The 18,098-nt window shown below is 42.8% G+C and overlaps 2 protein-coding genes across 2 annotated transcripts in view; one reads left to right on the top strand and one right to left on the bottom strand.

The window, feature by feature from the left end:
- LOC141165727 (dynein axonemal heavy chain 3-like) overlaps positions 1-18,098 on the bottom strand; it is a 2,796,342-nt gene that overhangs the window by 2,475,815 nt on the left and 302,429 nt on the right. The window contains exon 4 of the mRNA XM_073651577.1: positions 7,710-7,827. Within this exon, the coding sequence (XP_073507678.1) occupies positions 7,710-7,827 (118 nt within the window). The remainder of the gene's footprint in view (positions 1-7,709; positions 7,828-18,098) is intronic.
- Positions 13,862-18,098, top strand: part of LOC141165600 (uncharacterized) — a 79,412-nt gene continuing 75,175 nt past the window's right edge. Inside the window, exons 1-2 of the mRNA XM_073651317.1 lie at positions 13,862-14,057; positions 14,459-15,035. Coding sequence (XP_073507418.1) covers positions 13,862-14,057; positions 14,459-15,035 — 773 coding nt within the window. The remainder of the gene's footprint in view (positions 14,058-14,458; positions 15,036-18,098) is intronic.

Genomic DNA, 18,098 nt, shown 5'->3' with positions numbered 1-18,098 from the left:
ATAGGTGTGGGCAATATGGAAATCACACCTGAAACCAGATAAAAAGGGGAGAAGTTGGCTCAATCTGTGCAGTGATGTCTGTGTGTGCCACACTGAGCATGGAGAACAGAAAGTTCAGAAGAGAACTGTCTGAGGACTTGAGAACCAAAATTGTTGAAAAATATCAACAATCTCAAGGTTACAAGTCCATCCCCAGAGATCTTGGTGTTCCCTTGTCATTGGGGCGCAACATAATCAAGAAGTTTACAACCCATGATACTGCAGATAATCTTACTGGATTGGTCGGCAGAGAACATTGATGAAAGGTTGCAACGTAGGATAGTCCAGATGGCAGAAAAGCAGCCCCAATCAAGTTCCAAAGAAATTCAAGCTGTTGTGCAGGCTCAGGGTGCATCAGTGTCAGCATAAACTATCTGTCGGCATTTGAAGGAAATGAAACGCTATGGCAGGAGACCCAGGAGGACCCCACTGCTGACACAGAGACATAAAAAAGCTAGACTGCAGTTTGCCAAAATGTATGTGAGTAAGCCAAAATCTTTCTGGGAAAGTTTCTTGTGGACAGATGAGACCAAGAAGAGCTTTTTGGTAAAGCACATCATCCTACTGTTTACCGAAAGTGGAATGAGGCCTACAAAGAAAAGAATACAGTACCTACAGTCAAATATGGTGGAGGTTCAAAGATGTTTTGGGGTTGTTTTGCTACCTCTGGTAATTGGTGCCTTAACTGTGTGCTAGGTATCATGAAATGTGAAGATTACCAAAGGATTTTGGGTGGAAACATAATGCCCAGTGTCAGAAAGCTGGATTTGCGTCCAAAGTCATGGGTCTTCCAGCAGGATAATGACCCCAAACATACTTCAAGAAGCCCCTGGAAATGAATGGAAACAAAGCACTGGAGAATTCTGAAGTGGGCAGCAATGAGTCCCGATCTAAATCCAATTTAACACCTGTGTAGAGATCTTAAAAATGCTGTTGGGAGAAGGTACCCTTCAAATATGAGATACTTGGAGCAGTTTGCAAAAGAAGAGTGGTCCAAAATTCCGGTTGAGAGGTGTAAGAAACATGTTAATGGTTATAGGAAGCTATTGATTGCAGTTATTTATTCCAAAGGGTGTGCAACCAAATATTAATTGAGAATTGCAACAATTTTGGAGTTTTATACAAAATTTGTATTTTTCTCTGCTTTTTTTGTGTTGTTCCAATACACACAAAGGAAATAAACAGGTGTATAACATAACATGTGTAATTGCAATATTTTCTAGGAGAAAAACTTAATTTTCCAGAACAATTTCCAACACTTTCGGCCATGACCGTTAATAAGCCACAAACGTTTTGGGTTTCTGTTTTGTGTAGCAATTAAACAAAACTGAGACCTTTTTAGGCCCATTGATCAATGGTATGTTTAGAGGAAATGGAACGAAGCAATTGCTGAAAAGAACACCCTTCCTACAGTGAAGCATGGCGATGGCTCCATGTTGCTCTTTGCTGGGGAAGCTGAACAATTTTTATTGTACAATAGCTTTCCTGTGGTTCGTTGCATAAGAAGTACTTTAGGTAGCTGCGTTTTTACCTTTAGGGATTAGTGGTGGTTGCAGAGGTTGGACCTGTCAAAGTGTTGTGAAAAACCTAGCAAGAGGAAAAAAAACCACCTCAGCAGAAAAATGCATTTATTGCCCCAGCCCAGGGTTAATAGTTTTGGCTACCCTCTTCCCAAAGCACCAATAGTGAGTGACCTGCCAGCCACCCTTCTAAGGTCCAAAGTCTGATCTATTTTGACCTGAGGCTTATTATGAACAGAGTCTGTTGACTGCTATAGGCCTCCACCCTACCAAACAGTAATGCATATGTATGGATATATGGAGGATGGGGGGCTGTAGCAGGCATCAGATTCTGTCAATAATAAGCTTTAGATGTCATATAGAATAGGGTAAAATAGTATAAAAAATTAGCTTGAAAAGTTAACAGTGGAGAGCAAAATTATACTTTCTGCATTGTTGGGAATTCTATGAATAATTGGAATTTCTATTGTTATTCTGTATGAGCAAAAAACTTCAATCTATATATAACATGACATGCTGCTTAATTTAATATTCTTAATTTCAATGTTGAATGAGTTATTGACTGATCTTGTATTGATCATTAGGAATACTGATTAGAAAAATGTCAAAAACCATAATAAAATTTGAAGAAGTAAGATTTGAAACTACACAATGGGAGACTGTGTTGACTATTACATTTTTGTTCCAATGAACAAATACGTGAGTCTGGTGTCCCAACTCCCACAGATGTTTCTATTTCCTGTCTTTATCAAAAGTCAAAATTGTGAGAATACAGAAGAACATAGGGGAATAAGTGGATAGGTGGTCTAACTATCTAAGGGTCATACTAACTATCTCATGCATTTCATTTTTTCCCAGTTTTGGAGATTAGAGTAATTTTTATTGCCATATTTTTTTGTTGCCTGATGTTATTTTAAAGTATACCTACATTTTACAGTGCTTTTTTAATATATTGTTTTTATAAATAAGTAGGTACTTAACCCCTTCATGCACCATGATGGCTACATACAACATGGAGGGAGTGAGAGTGTGTAGAGTCATTTCAGGTGCTGAGCCTTCTCCATACAAGGCAAGTGTTGACTGTGTCTCTATCAGCAGAGACCAGAGCTATCTCTGATAGCTCTTGTTAACCACCTTAAGGCTGCGTGCCCACTATACGTTTTCCAAGCGTTTTTGCTGCGGAATTTCCACAGCGGAAACGCTTGAAAAACGCTTGTTAATACGTGCCCCATGGTCCCCAATGATAATCCACATGTTCTGTGCACATGCTGAGGAATTTTCCCCTGTGGATTTTCATTGCGGAAAAAATACATTATTTGTGAGTCTCCACATGCGGATTTGCCTACACAATGCATTTGAAAAACATATGGCTAATCCGCATGTTAAAACGCTTCAAAAACGTGTGTAAAATCTGCATGCGTTTTTACTGGCAAGGACATGCAGAAATGCTGGGGAAAATTTCTGCTTCAATTCTGCATTGTGGGCACATAGCCTAGATGTCAAACACTAAGAAATGCATTTCAGCCATATGATCCTGTCCAGGTATCTGTTTGGGCCCCCACTGGCCCTTTCATGAGTGCTGGTACTCCTGGTACTCCAAAGGCTGGGCTTCAAAGGAGACCATGATTTGTTCTACATTCTACAATAGGATATTATGGGTAGTAATAAATTGTAAATTAGAAAAAAAAGTTTAAAAAATATGAAAAAAATTAAAAAGCATAACAATTTGATCAACCTTTTATTCCCCAGATAAATAAAGAAATTAAAAAAATAAAAAATACACATAATTGGTACTGCTGTATCTGTAAAAGTACAATCTATCAAAATACAATATTGTTTAATCCATGAAAAAAGGGATGGGCTAGGGATAGGTAAAATCAATGGTAGAACTCACCTAAATGTGTTGTGTGCAGGCAAAACACCTATAAAGGCCCGGAAAGCCGCTGTTGCTGCTCCGTGGCTGGAGTAAAGGGTTCTTCTAGAGGTACAGTTGTGCTCAAAAGTTTACATATCCCGACAGAATTTTTCCTTTCTAGGCCTTGTTTCTGAGAATATGAATGATAACAAAAAAACTTTTTCTCCACTCATGGTTATTGGTTTTTCTGGGATCCAGACAGACTCTTGCATCTTTCATCCAGTCACTGACGTTTCTGGATTGTGAGTCATGTGGAAAGCAAAAGAATTGTCAACGGATCTACGGGAGAAGGTAGTTGCACTGTATAACACAGGAAAGGGATACAAAAAAAATATCCAAGGAATTGATAATGCCAGTCAGCAGCATTCAAACTGTTATTGACAAATGGAAAATCAGGGGATCTGTAAAAACCAAACCACGGTCAGGTAGACCAACAAAAATTTCGGCCACAACTGCCAGGAAAATTGTTCGGGATGCAAAGAAAAATCCACAAATAACATCAGCTGAAATTCAGGCCTCTCTGAAAACTAGTGGTGTGGCTGTTTCAAGATGCACAATAAGGAGGCACTTGAAGACAAATGGTCGAGTCGCCAGAAGAAAGCCATTACTGCGCAAATGCCACAAAGTATCTCACCTACAATACCCCAAACAGCACAGAGACAAGCCTCAAAACTTCTGGAACAAGGTAATTTGGAGTGATGAGACCAAAATTTAACTTTTTGGCCACAACCATAAATCTTACATTTGGAGAGAGGTCAACAAGGCCTATGATGAAAGGAACACAATTCCTACAGTAAAGCACGGAGGTGGATCGCTGATGTTTTGGGGATGTGTGCGCTACAAAGGCACAGAAAACTTGGTAATAGTTGAAGGAAAGATGAATGCAGCACGTTATCAGCAAATACTGGAGGCAAATTTGCACTATTCTGCCCGGAAGCTGCGCATGCGACGTACTTGGACGTTCCAACATGACAACGATACAAAACACAAGGCCAAGTCGACCTGTCATTGACTACAGCAGAACAAAGTGAAGGTTCTCGAGTGGCCATCTCAGACTCCTGACCTCAATATCATTGAGCCACTCTGGGAAGATCTCAAGCGCACAGTTCATGCTAGACAGCCCAGGAATTTACAGGAACTGGAGGCTTTTTGCCAGGAAGAATGGTCAGCTTTACCATCTGAGAAAATAAAGAACCTCATCCACAACTACCACAAAAGACTTCAAGCTGTCATTGATGTTAGAAGGGGCTATACACGGTATTAAGAACTGGTGTATGTGAACTTTTGATCAGGGTCATTTGGATATTTTTGGTTGTCATTAAGATTTAAAAAGAGGAAACACAGTAGTTTGCCAATAAATGTCTGCACCAAACCAATAACCATGAGTGGAGAAAAAGTTTTTTTGTTATCATTCATATTCTCTGAAACAAGGCCAAGAAAGGAAAAATTCTGCTGGGGTATGTAAACTTTTGAGCACAACTGTATAATGGCAAAAATGTAAGCTGAGACATTTAGCGGACTGTGCAGTGAGATTTCAAAACATTTTTTATTAATACCAACGCATTTCTGTGCCGGACTGATGCCTTTCTAAAGGTATAGAAACCAAGTGAGCAGGGTACAAGAGCAATTGGAGGCTTTAAATAGGAGAAAATGGCTCCAAAAAGCATAAGAAACACCCTTAAGGGGGAGGAGGAGGAAGTAAAGGAAAAGAAAAAAAAGTGTTGACACAGAAAAGGTGGAGTGGTTAATAAAGTAGGGGAAAAAATGGGGAATGAGAGGGAAGAAGGTTTATAAAGTTAAAACTTGATCAAGCAGATTGATATGCAAGACAAGATCTCAGTGCTGAGATCTCAATCTGCACAGGCGCTGCCTCCAGCAGCTATTTTCCCAGAGTCCACCACATAGAGAACATGTAAGTGCGGGGGCTCCAGACTTTCAAAAAATCTCAACTGAGCCACCGCACCACTGAGGACCGTCAAACACCCCTTCTTACCAACCTGGGACACGCAGTGCCTCACCTCTAGACATCCCCTCTTCCAAGCGCAGGACCCGCAACATCGCCCACAGTATCGCCTGACTCCTACCGCCCCCCCTGGTAAGCTACATTCGGTCTATAAGAGGCACCTCAATTTTCTCCCAAAATTTTTGGGGAAAAAAGTGCATCTTACAGTCCAAAAAATACGGTAATTAAAAAGAGAATCCAAGCAACAAAACTTGAGGTGGAATCACAGACATGGATGGACATAAAGTATCATGGAAATAAAGTAATAATTTATATGTGAAAATACAACACTCCTAAAAGCGGGATGCTTATGGTTGAATAATTTTATATGTGTCCAGTACTGAGTTGGACTTTATTAGTCTTGGAAATATTTTTACACATTGAAGAGGATTTAATCAGCCGCAGAAGGTTGAAATGTTCTCAGGCGCTGCAGCGCAGGCTTCCTCATAATGCTTTGCAGCTATCGTATCACATGGTAAAGCGCAGCTAATAAGGAGAGACTATCATTGCCTTCATAACAGGGTAGCCAAGGAATTCTGCAGCCATTTTAGGGTGATTTAGGATAGCGAGAGAATGCCAGATTTCACAACTCAATAGAGCTCAACTCAAAAAAAGCCCTAAAACATTGGACAAATACTCCAGACAGTTATGTGTTGTAAAACTGGAGCAATGAAAAAAGATGAGTGTACATTTCTGTGAATTATACAAATAATTGATAGGAGAGGTGCCAACATCAATGATAGACTAAGTGTGATTGATTAGTGATTTGGTGTAAATGTCATTTGTTCTGTTGCATTTGAATTACAATTACACATTTTTTTCTTCTTTAATAATGCAGTAGAAAGCAGCAGCAAGGCAGCACAATATTTATTGCCTAAAAAACAATTCTGAAACCAGTATCTGTCAGAGACAGTTTGCTTGCTATTCACAATGGATTGTGCTGAGTATTTGCATTCCTTGTGTAATCATTTTTGTAAATAGGGGAATAATTGTTTTTTAAAAAAGCAGAAACTAAAATTTTCCAAAATACAGACATTTATCTGTGTCTGTCAACCTTAACATTTTTGCACACCTGTTTTACTAGTCAAATTGCACGTGTACACACCACACCAATACAGTGCCCTAGCTGACTTTTTGGACATGTGCTAAGTTATCATTTGTTTCACATTATTTTTGCAAGAAGGGTTGAATTTTGCACAAAAAAAATAGAAAAAATGTTGAAAATATGTAGCCATTTAACTATTCATGTCTGTTTGTGTGCACCTATTTTACTAGTCTAATATGATAACTGTACACGCCACAACTATACTGCAGCATGCAGCCAGTTTTTGTACCTACCTACCTACTTAGCAATTCTTGTAATGTCCTTTTTGACAAAAGTTGAATAATGGAGGATGAAAAGAAGGTCAAATGTTAATTATAGTATTGTACAAAATGTATGGTAAAAGAAAAAAATGGCAATGGACGTGGTTGTGTAAAAGAAAAAAAAACATGCCACAGCTAAAAATATGGCAGCCATTAGCAGCAACAAAAGCACCACCATCATCACTGGCACCAGCTAACCAGGCAGTTATACTACCAAACACGGGCCACAATTGACTTCCTTTGATTCGGCAAGCATACAAGTGGGGAGGAAGGGGAATGCGTATATGGAATATATGGCACATCACTTGTCTCAGTCATGGCAGGATAATGATACCTGTGACTGACCCCATCAGTATGAGCCAGTATTTTGGAAAGAATAAGAAAAATCTGTGCACTGTGTTATTAAATGGTTTGTTGGTAAGTACCATGTTACCAACTGTTTCTATGCTTTGATCAGTTTGACATTAGTAAGCCTGTGTGTGTTAAACAGCTTGATATGAGTTGGATACAGTCCTAGGAAAGCTCAGAGTGTTACACACATCCTTGGAGGCTTTGCAGAATTGCAATAAGTAATGAATCGATTAGACTAACCTGTCAAACTTGAGTTTCAAAAAATTTGATCATCACTCATGCATATTGTATTTGTCAAGTGCCATCTTTTTCTCTAGGGAGTTCAATCTGTGCCACGTTTCATTTGTAACCAAGGTTTATCTACCTTGTGGTTAAAGTATGTACATTATAATTTTCTTTTCATGCACTAGGCATTGGAAATAAGGTTGCATGACTTTTGAAAGCAGTAACTTAGGAATCATATTTTATTGAATTCACTGGATAACTTAAAAAAACATGACAACTTGATAATACTTACTTTCTCTTGCTCATTTTATGCAGTGCATTCTTTTTCTTGACAATCCGGAGATACTGATAAGGAGGTTTGTGACATAACAATCCTGTTGGATTTTCTTGTCTGCACTGCTCTGAATGTTCTAAAAGGTAGCAAATCATTATATCAGATCACCTTATACAAAAGGGGCACATTACTATTGTAAAAGTGGCAATCCTCCGTTATTTCTATAAATTCAGCATAATATCTGGCCGTAAGTGCCTTTTTACTCTACATTCAATAAAGCAGATGAGGATCATTTTCTGCATTCATCTACAATCAGAGATCTTGAAAACTGAAACAAGTGCCAATGAAACAAAATGCAGGTAAAATTTACATAACTTTTGACTATAATGTGATTAAAGTGGTTTTCTGAAATGTACTGTAAAAATTGTGTGCGAACAGTTTCAAAGCAGTAAGGTTAATTACAAATATTTTGTCTGCAGATTAGATTTCTCTGTAATGCAGTCTCACATGCAGTTACAGTATGTCACCAGGCTCCTAGTGTTTATTTCCTGACCTGTTGTATTCTAAACACGTGGTAATGTTCCCTTCCTTTCTTTATAGTGCAGAACATCATCAGACATCACATGCTTATTCTCTCCCTTTTTATGCCGGTATTAATAATAGTGTTAACATAGCCCCTTTAAACATTTCATACCACTAGACTATCTCTTTAAAAGGAATCTGTCAGTAGGATCAACCCTCCAAAGCCATATATAAGGACATGCAGGTCAAAGAAAGTTGAATCAAATGATACATTGGTATCTGCAATTTGATGTCTTATTCCAGAAAAATCAACATTTTTCTTAATATGTAAATGAGCTGTTAAGATCTATGGGCCGGACAGAGATCTCCATGAGAATTTTACTCTAGAGCTTATTATAAATGAAAGGGGCATTACCAGTGTGAGCCAAGTAATGACAAACAGTCTACTCTCCTGATCTACATGTCTTACACTGGTAATGCCCCACTCTGCAAGTAGATTCTCATGTAGATCAGTATCTGGCCCATAGATCATAACAGAACACTTAAATATAAAAAATACATATTTCTCTAGAATAAGACATCAGATATCAAGGTATCAGGTTATTCAGCTTCCTATGACCTACATGCTCATATAGATGGCTTAGGAATCGGATGGTTAATCTTACTGACAGGTTCCCTTTAACACACAGGATCCTACTTCTATTAAACAACTTAAAAGGAGGTAAAAATATACAAAAGAGGCTATCTTTCAGGAAGTAAGTGATAGGAAATTAGTTCAGGGAAGAAAGATATGAGCTTTTTGTATTTCTTGCTTTACTTACTGTCTATAAATTTACATTGCATGACTTTTTTCAACAAAAAAGGCTGCAGTTAAAGTTAAACAATACTTGACTTTAAAAAGTCTTCGCAGTTATATCATATTTTTTTGTGGAAACTCCACCAATATAAGATTTCTTGCTCAGAGGAGCTTTACACAATGCATATTCAGGTTGGAAAAATATGCCATACTAAACTAAATATGGTAATCAATGTTCACTGCATAAACTGATAGCGAAGTATAAAAGGTGACCTCAAGATTACGTTTTTAATAATAAAGCTATTAAATCTTTGTAAATGTTTTTTATTTTTAGCAATGTATTTTTCTCCTGTTAAATAAAGTTAAACTGAAAAAGCCCCATGTCGTCTTGTATTGTTTTCTGTACATAACCCATATAAACCTATATACACACACAGATATGAATGCCTTTTGTGGCAATTTTTTTCATTAAAGATATGCTTTTTACTTCATAGATACTGTTTTGCAATTTCATTAAGAATTTTGAAGGGTTTAGTTTTTACCTGATTCTATAATCACTTTATATTGCCAGCTGCAGAATGAGTTGACTGAGAATCCAACAGTGAGCTTGTTGTGATGGCTGGGTTTAAATGACGTATTTCTTATCTTTAGCTCCTGCATTCGATTTTATGACCATATCAAAGTTTAGCTGTGGTCATTAGTGTTGAGCGAGCACTAAAATGCTCGGGTGCTCGAAGCTCGGGCCGAGCTCGCCGTGATACTCGGGTGCTCGACCCGAGCAACGAGCCCAATGTTAGTCTATGGGAGACCCGAGCATTTTTGCGGCGGCACCCCCGGCAGTCTTTTAAAAGCCTAACAAGTGCCCAAAACGATAGTGACAGTGCTCAAATGACATGGGGACAGCATGGGGATCAACCCAGGAAGTATTTCTGACCCCCAGGTCACTGCTGTCAACAACGTGGTCAGAGATATTAAGCCACTTTTAAGGGCTCACAATAAAACGTTCAAAAACGAAACTGAAACTGCTTTCCTGTGAAATATGTTAAGGAAGTTCCTTTCCAGGGTAAAGACTTGTGCATAAGGTAAAATAAATAACCAAAAAAAAAAAATACTCCTCCACACCTTGGGCTATGTTCACAAGTAGCATTTTTAATGCGTTTTTGCACTTTTGTATTGCTTTCAGCCGTGACAAATGCATTCACCGGGAAATGTCATTTTAACATTTTACAACCTTATCTGGCCATGTGCTGTGTGACACATGCATACAGTGCTGAAAAGACATGGGAACAGCATGGGGAAGACCACTGGAGGCATCTCTGACACCCAGGTCACTGCCTAAAAGTGTGCCCATCAGAAGTCATACTTGCCGCATCAGAAGATGCAGACTTGCAACTATCCCCGTGCAAGTTCTTGTCCCAGGGCAGTGATCAATTGTACCTCCCCCATTCCTTGCAATGCAAGCACAAATATGCAGCCAACCACCCACCCACCCCCAGGCTGCAATACCATACTGCTTGCTTGCACTTGAAATTGGGGCTTTTAGGCATGTGGAGGCGGAATCTGGCCACCACATCATGGCAGCATTGGCGGCCTTGTATACATATTCAGTCCCCAGCCACCCGGCGGCCGGGTGTCCACACTCGGTCCCCAGCCGCCCCGCGGCCGGGTGTCCTCACACGGTCCCCAGCCACCTGGGGGCAGCCGGGTGTCCATAAACGGTCACCAGCCGCCCCTATTTCTCCTTGGAACATCCCCCCACACACTTTTCTTAGCCCGGCCTGCGTTAGGGCAGCATTGGACGAGCCCACCAGAGAACCAGACTCCTCTGGTGGGCCCTGGCTTCTCCATCAGGGGAGTTGAGAGTGTCAAGGTGAGGACCATGATGATGATGACACAAGTTAGCATCTGCTTTGTTTTCTTGGAATGCAAGCGTAAGTGTGCAGCCTGCCACCCACCCACCCCCAGGCTGCAATACCATACTGCTTGCTTGCTTTCACTTGAAATTGGGCCTTTTAGGCATGTGGAGGTGGAATCTGGCCACCACATCATGGCTGCATTGGCGGCCTGGAATCCATACTCAGTTCCCAGCCGCCCGGCGGCCGGGTGTCCACACTCGGTCCCCAGCCACCAGGGGGCAGCCTGGTCTCCATACTCGGTCCCCAGCCGCCTCATGGCCGGGTGTCCACACATGGTCCTCAGCCGCCTGGGGGCAGCCGGGTGTCCATAAACGGTCCCCAGCCGCCCCTATTTCTCCTTGGAACATCCCCCACACACTTTTATTAGCCCAGCCTGCTTTAGGGCAGCATTGGATGAGCCCACCAGAGAACCAGACTCCTCCGGTGGACCCTGGCTTCTCCATCAGGGGAGTTGAGAGTGCCAAGGTGGGGACCATGATGATGATGATAGAAGTTAGCATCTGCTTTGTTTTCTTTTAATGCAAGCGTAAGTGTGCAGCCTGCCACCCACCCACCCACCACCAGGCTGCAATGCCATACTGCTAGCTTGCACTTGAAATGGGGCCATTTAGTTTTGAGGAGGCCGAAGCTGGCTACTACCTCATGGCTGCTTCGGCAGTGAGGTATCCATACTCAGTCCCCAGCCGCCCCTATTTGTCCCGGTGCGCCTTATACATAAGATTAAGCATGCATACCAAAATATTACCTTTGCCCTCCCCAGTGGATTTAGTGTGAAGGACAGCCTATTCCACTGTAGTGTGTGCATGCCAAACCCCTGTTCATGGTACATGCGAAGATGCCTCCCACCCTGCACCTGTCGTTGCTGACTTGCAACTATCCCCGTTCAAGTCCTTGTCCCAGGGCAGTGTTCAATTGTACCTCCCCCATTCCTTGCAATGCAAGCGCAAGTATGCAGCCTGCCACCCACCCCCAGGCTGCAATACCATACTGCTTGCTTGCTTGCACTTGAAATTGGGACTTTTAGGCATGTGGAGGCGGAATCTGGCCAACACGTCATGGCCGCATTGGCGGCCTGGAACCCATACTCAGTCCCCAGCCGCCCGGCTGCCGGGTGTCCACACTCGGTCCCCAGCCGGCAGGGGGCGGCCAGGTGTCCATACTCGGTCCCCAGCCGCCCCGCGCCCAGGTGTCTACACACAGTCCCCAGCCACCCCGCAGCCGGGTGTCCATACTCGGTCCCCAGCCACCCCGCGGCCGGGTGTCCACACACGGTCCCCAGCCGCCTGGGGGCAGTCGGGTGTCCATAAACGGTCCCCAGCCGCCCCTATTTATCCTTGGAACATCTCCCCACACACTTTTCTTAGCCCTGCCTGCTTTAGGGCAGCATTGGACGAGCCCAAAAGAGAACCAGACTCCTCCGGTGGGCCCTGGCTTCTCCATCAGGGGAGTTGAGAGTGCCAAGGTGAGGACGATGATGATGATGATACAAGTTAGCATCTGCTTTGTTTTCTTGGAATGCAAGCGCATGTATGTAGTAGCGGCTAGGACTGAGGTGGTCAGCGTTTTGGTGCATATCCTACCTCCTCAGAGGATTGCTGGATGTTTTCCTGCTACTATCCCAGTTCTATGACTCCTGTTAAAACAAAGCTTCAGGTGATAAATGATGGATGAGGTAGTGGCAAAGGAGAAAGAGCAAGAGGAACAGGGACCATTCACATAAATATCAGTCCTGCCAACCACATACGTCTTGCAGGATATGTTTCTGTAACAAAAGGAGCAGTTCGGTTACACAGTTAAAGGGCGTACAGTGAGTGCAATGCCTACCAAAAATTTTGAGGCACTCCAATGCCCCTTGGAAATGGCATGGAGGTCAGAGGGCCTTAACTAAACCGTTTTTTCCATTTATAGAAACTGGGTCTCCTTTACACTGTTGGCCTAAGCAGTGAATGGAAGATTTTCCAAAAATTATAAGGAACTGCATTGCTCCTTGAAACAGACGTGGATTACAGCGTACTAAAAACCTTCTACCCATTATTGGGGAGTGGGTCTCCCTTAGTTTTCTCCTTTGCATTGAAAAGCAAAAGCTGACTAAAATTAGGAGGAAATGCAATGCCCGTTGGATGAGTCGTGGAGGTTAGAGGTAATTAAAAACAACATTTCAATGCCCCTTGGAAGAGCTGTGGAGTTCAGAGTGGCTTAAGAAGACGCTTTGAATGCCCCTTTGAAGAGACGTGGAGGTCACAGTAGCTTAACACTAGAACTACTGATGGAGTCATTTTGACTCCTTTCGTTTTTTATTTCTCTTCTGTGACTACATTTTTCAGAATTCCGGCTTGAAACTCGGTGACTTTTCCTCAAATATGATGTGAAAAAAGATTTTGTGAGAATAAATAATTTTGGTGAAAAATTTGCGCGTTTTTTTCAAAATTTACCAAGAACTACTGAAGGGAGTCATTTTGACTCCCTACTATATTTTGAGGTCCTTTTGTCACTAAATGTTGCTATAAAGTTTTGTGCATAATTTTTTCACTCTGTCTTATTTACCCTGATGTTCATATAGATGTAGTTCAATTTACATGTCAACTTTTCACATTTTCCTTGTGTTTTACCTGCCTGTATTACTGTGTAATGCTGAACAAAATAGCTTGTTTACTCTAGGCTCTTATCTTATGCTAATGAAGTGTGGTGTTTTTCTAAGGTCCTAGCAGGAGACAGTATTCTGGATAGTAACTTTACTTTCAGTTCAGCTGAAGAGACAAAGAGAACAGACGCAGACATACGAGCTCTGAAGACTCATACAGGTATGAATTGTTATGAAATAGTTTAGCTGTCTGTCAACTGATTCAGCCCACCTACTTTTGAAGGTGGCAGAACAGTTATTATTTCTTTTAGTTTTCATTTCATTTCTATTTTTCAGCAGGGAACTATATAGAATTATGGAATTTGTGAGGAATATGGAGAGAAGACGTTTGATAAAGCCTCAGGATATTCTGGCTACTTTGCAATCCATACCGGAGGATGAATCGGAATCCGAATTGCAGGAACATGTATTTGATTCTGACAGTGATGAAGATTTCATTCCTCAGAACATATCAAGTGAATCTGAAGACTCAGAAGGAACAAATCCAGAAGGTAAGTAGTTATGTGTATTTATTTGTTCTTCCACACACTGAGTTAGGGCCTGTGCACACTAGCAGAATTCTGGCTGAATAGCCATCTGGATATTCTTGCCGCAATACAGGCCGTACCTGCCCGCTCATGCCGGAAGCTCCGCTCCGAACCCCGGGCTGGAGCCGCTGTCAGGGACAGAGCAGCGCTTGCTTACGCGCGAGCACGGCTCCGTCCCAGACAGCGGCTCCAGCCCGGGGTTCGGAGCGGAGCTTCAGGTATGAAACTCTGCTCTGTACCTGAGCGGGCAGGTACGGGCCGGATTGTGGTGAGAATATCCGGTCGGATATTCCGCCGCTAATCCAGCCAGTGTGCACGGACCCTTACAAAACAAAAATTCTAAATATTCATCAACTTTTTTACAGATATTCCAAGCACATCAACTGGGGATCGGGCTCATGCAGTTATGTTGCCTCGTGACCATCCTCCTGGTCGTGGACAGAAAAAATCAGCAAAACGTCCCAGAAATGAAAGAACAACAGATAACGATGGCGGCGAAGGTAATGCAACAACAAACACCAGAGAAGGCGAATCTGAAGGAATACTAGTTTCAGCGGATGGTATTCAATGGAAACCTGTTGAAATTGGAGAACACTTGCCTGGTAGGCGTGACAGCCAAAATATTCTTCGAGAAGCACCTGGCCCTACAGGATACGCCAGAAGAAATATCATTATCGATAGTCCTTTGAGCGCATGGCGTTTATTTTTTGATTCATATATATTGACACATATAAAGAACTGTACGCTTGCAGAAGCATGCAGGAACAATAATTTACAGTTTACTCTATCTGATGAGGAGCTAGATGCATTCATTGCGATATTCTATGCTCGTGGAATATCTGTCACGAACCGTCACTCGATTAGCAGTATTTGGTGTAATGACTGGGGAATACCGTTTTGCAAAGCGACAATGTCTAGGGACCACTTTGTTGAAATTATGAGGTTTCTCAGATTTGATGAGAAATCTACTCGATCGGAGAGACTGCAAATGGACAAGTTTGCTCTATTTTCTACTGTGTGGGACAGGTTTATTGAAAATTGTATTGCGTGTTACAAACCTGGCCCATACATAACGGTGGTTGAGCAACTTTTCCCAAGCAAAACTAGGTGTCCATTCACGCAGTACATGCCTTCCAAACCAGATAAATATGGCCACAAATATTGGCTAGCTGTTGATAAGAGGAGCAAATATCTGGCAAATGGCTTCCCTTATCTAGGCAAAGATGACACACGCCGTGCTGAGGACCGTTTAGCTGACCATGTGGTAATGAAGTTATTGGACCCGTTTTTGAAAAAAGGTCGCAATGTTACAACCGATAATTATTTTACTTCAGTAAAATTAGCTAAACAGCTAAAAAGCAAAGGAACAACCATCGTGGGAACACTGAACAAGATAAGGCGAGAAGTGCCTAAAGAAATAAAATCCATGAAAGAGGAATTGTACAACACTAAAGTGTTTAGAAATAAAGACAATTTTACACTTACAGTATATCAAGGAAAGCCCAACAAAAATGTTGTCATTTTGAGTTCCGTCAATCCAGATGTTGTTGTTGCGTCTGATTCCGCAAAAAAATCTCCAGAAACGGTAAAGTTTTACAATGAAACAAAATATGGAGTAGATGTAGTGGATCAGATGGCACGAAAATATACCACACGAACATGCACAAGGAGATGGCCTGTTCATGCATTTGAAAATGCCTTAGACTTTGCGGGTATAAATGCATGGATAATATTCAAGGAGATTACCCACCAAAAAATGTCACGCAAGGCATTTTTGCAAACGCTTGTGAGAGAGTTGAGTGGTCCTTATGTCACAGATAGGGAAAAGGGTTCCACGTCCCAAGTTTCTACATGCTCAGAAGTGATGGTTCAAACAAAATTTTGCCAGATCAAAGAAAAGTGCAAGAAAAATAGATCTGTCGGAAATTGTAAGACTTGTGGTAAGTCTTTGTGTGGGCAATGTACTGCCATAAATCAAAGGCAATGCCTAAAATGCGAAACACCAAATGTTTAGAAGGTGAATTCTGCGCCATATTTTCATTTTTATGCTCCTCCACCTACATTTTCTCTGCTTTTTGTTCTTCAGTAGTGTTGAGCCACCCCCGTAGTGTTCGAGTTCGGTTCGGTTCGTCGAACACCCGTGTGTTCGCCGAACTGTTCGTCGAACTGTTCGTCGAACACCTTCGAACACCGTTAAAACCAATGGCAGGCAAACAAAAACACATAGAAACACATAGAAAACACCTTCAAAGGTGTCCAAAAGCTGACAAACTGCTCAGAAGACACAACTAACACATGGAAAAGTGACAAGTACATATAGTCATGCGAAAAGAAAAGAGGTGTAGGAGTAAAAGGAGGGGGAGACACAGATATAGGCATGTCATGCCCTTCTAAAATCCAAAAAGTGAGAAGCCGAGACGGCCAGTCTGCTCCTGCCCGTGCCACCTCCGTGTCGCCGGGTTTGTGCCAGAGCCGCGGTGAACCCTGACGGCCAGCCCCCCTCTCCCAATACTGGTGCCTGTCCGCTGGTGGGTCGAGAGAGCCCCCCTGTGGTGGAGGCAGCTCTAAGCTTTTTAATTTAAATTGTCCCTCTAATTTGAATGAATACACTTTAAATCCATTTACAAGGATCTATTGGAGGGCAAGTCTCATGCCAGCAGCCGCGTAATTCCAGCTCCAGTAGCGTCCACTAAAGCTGCTGCAGTTAAAAAGCTTTTATAAGGATCGAGCTCGGCTGTCCACCGCAAGGCATCCTAGTGCCAGTCCCAGCCCCTATGCCTTGGGGTGCCTCCTGATGCTCTTCACTAAGTATCCCGTGGTCCCGAAGCATTTCCTTTGAAAAAATTAAGTGTCCAAACTACAGGTGGTGTAGCTTGCTTAACAGCCGGGATAATCCGCTGACTAGCAGACACTGCTACTAGGCACAAAGTATTTCCTGGGCTAGATGCAGTTAAAAATTTGTAAGTAGATACTCTCGTTCGATGCTGAGAAAGCATTCCATAGAGTCTCCTGGCACGCCATATATGATTCTCTTAAAAAGCTTGGGGTAGGGGTCTAGGGGACCCTTTTATAGCCAAAATCACGGCCCTGTATCACAATACGTCACCTAGGCTGAAGATAAATGGAACTGTAGCACCAAGGGCTCGGTTGCTACAGACGTATTGCACCTCACCCAGAGGTGTGATATCTCACTCTCAGATAAGGATGGAGTGTGGATCAGGACCCGACACCTGCATGCATTACACCACATTGCCATGGGGCAGGGCGACCAATATGCCCCTGAGATGGGCACGACAGTCCCTGTCCCTGGCTGGAGTGGGGGGAGGGAACACTGAGGAAGGGGAACCATGCAGTGCAGGAGCAGGGAGGAAGCAGTTCCTGGGTGCATTGAGAAGGGAGTATAAAGGTGGGCACCATCTTAGTTCAGTGCAGAGAAGTCTGAGCAGAAGTGGCAGGGAGCAGGGGCTCTGCATGAGCTCTGCTCCGGAGGCGGGCCTAGTAACAGAGGCCCAGGCCTGCAAGAGGGAGAAGGAAGGAAGAGGAGCGGAGAAGGCTCCAGGAACGAGGAATGAAGGGATCCCAGGGGTGCGGACGGGCGAGTCGCCACCGCACGCCCGAATCCACCTGCGTGGAGGGGTCAGGCCAAAGGGGGAGACCGGTCCCCGAACTAGTGGAGGCAGGAAACGACCCTCAGCTAGAAACCGGAGGCTCTGACATTTTATGTGGCGCAGCCCCTTGCTCCACCCGCTAGGAAGGCACCACATAGGGTCAGGGAAACTGGCGCCAAGTTTACCAAGAGGAGGCCCGAGGCAGCCGGACAGAAGTGTTGGTAAGAAAGGCCAGACAAAGGACACACAAAGGGGGTCCTGTGAAGCGCTCCAAAGTTATCTGGGAGTTGTCTGAGCCCCTCACCTGGTGAGCACAGTACGACGTGGGCAGCCGTTACCTGCAGACGTGGTCTGGATAATAAGAACTGTGAGTAAAGGCCCTGAACTGCATCACTGA

Source organism: Phyllobates terribilis, unplaced genomic scaffold (genome assembly GCF_046119375.1).
Source record: "Phyllobates terribilis strain yellow unplaced genomic scaffold, ASM4611937v1 Scaffold_11__3_contigs__length_659146591, whole genome shotgun sequence".
NCBI classification, from domain to species: domain Eukaryota; kingdom Metazoa; phylum Chordata; class Amphibia; order Anura; family Dendrobatidae; genus Phyllobates; species Phyllobates terribilis.
This window is presented reverse-complemented; position numbering and strand designations above follow the sequence as displayed.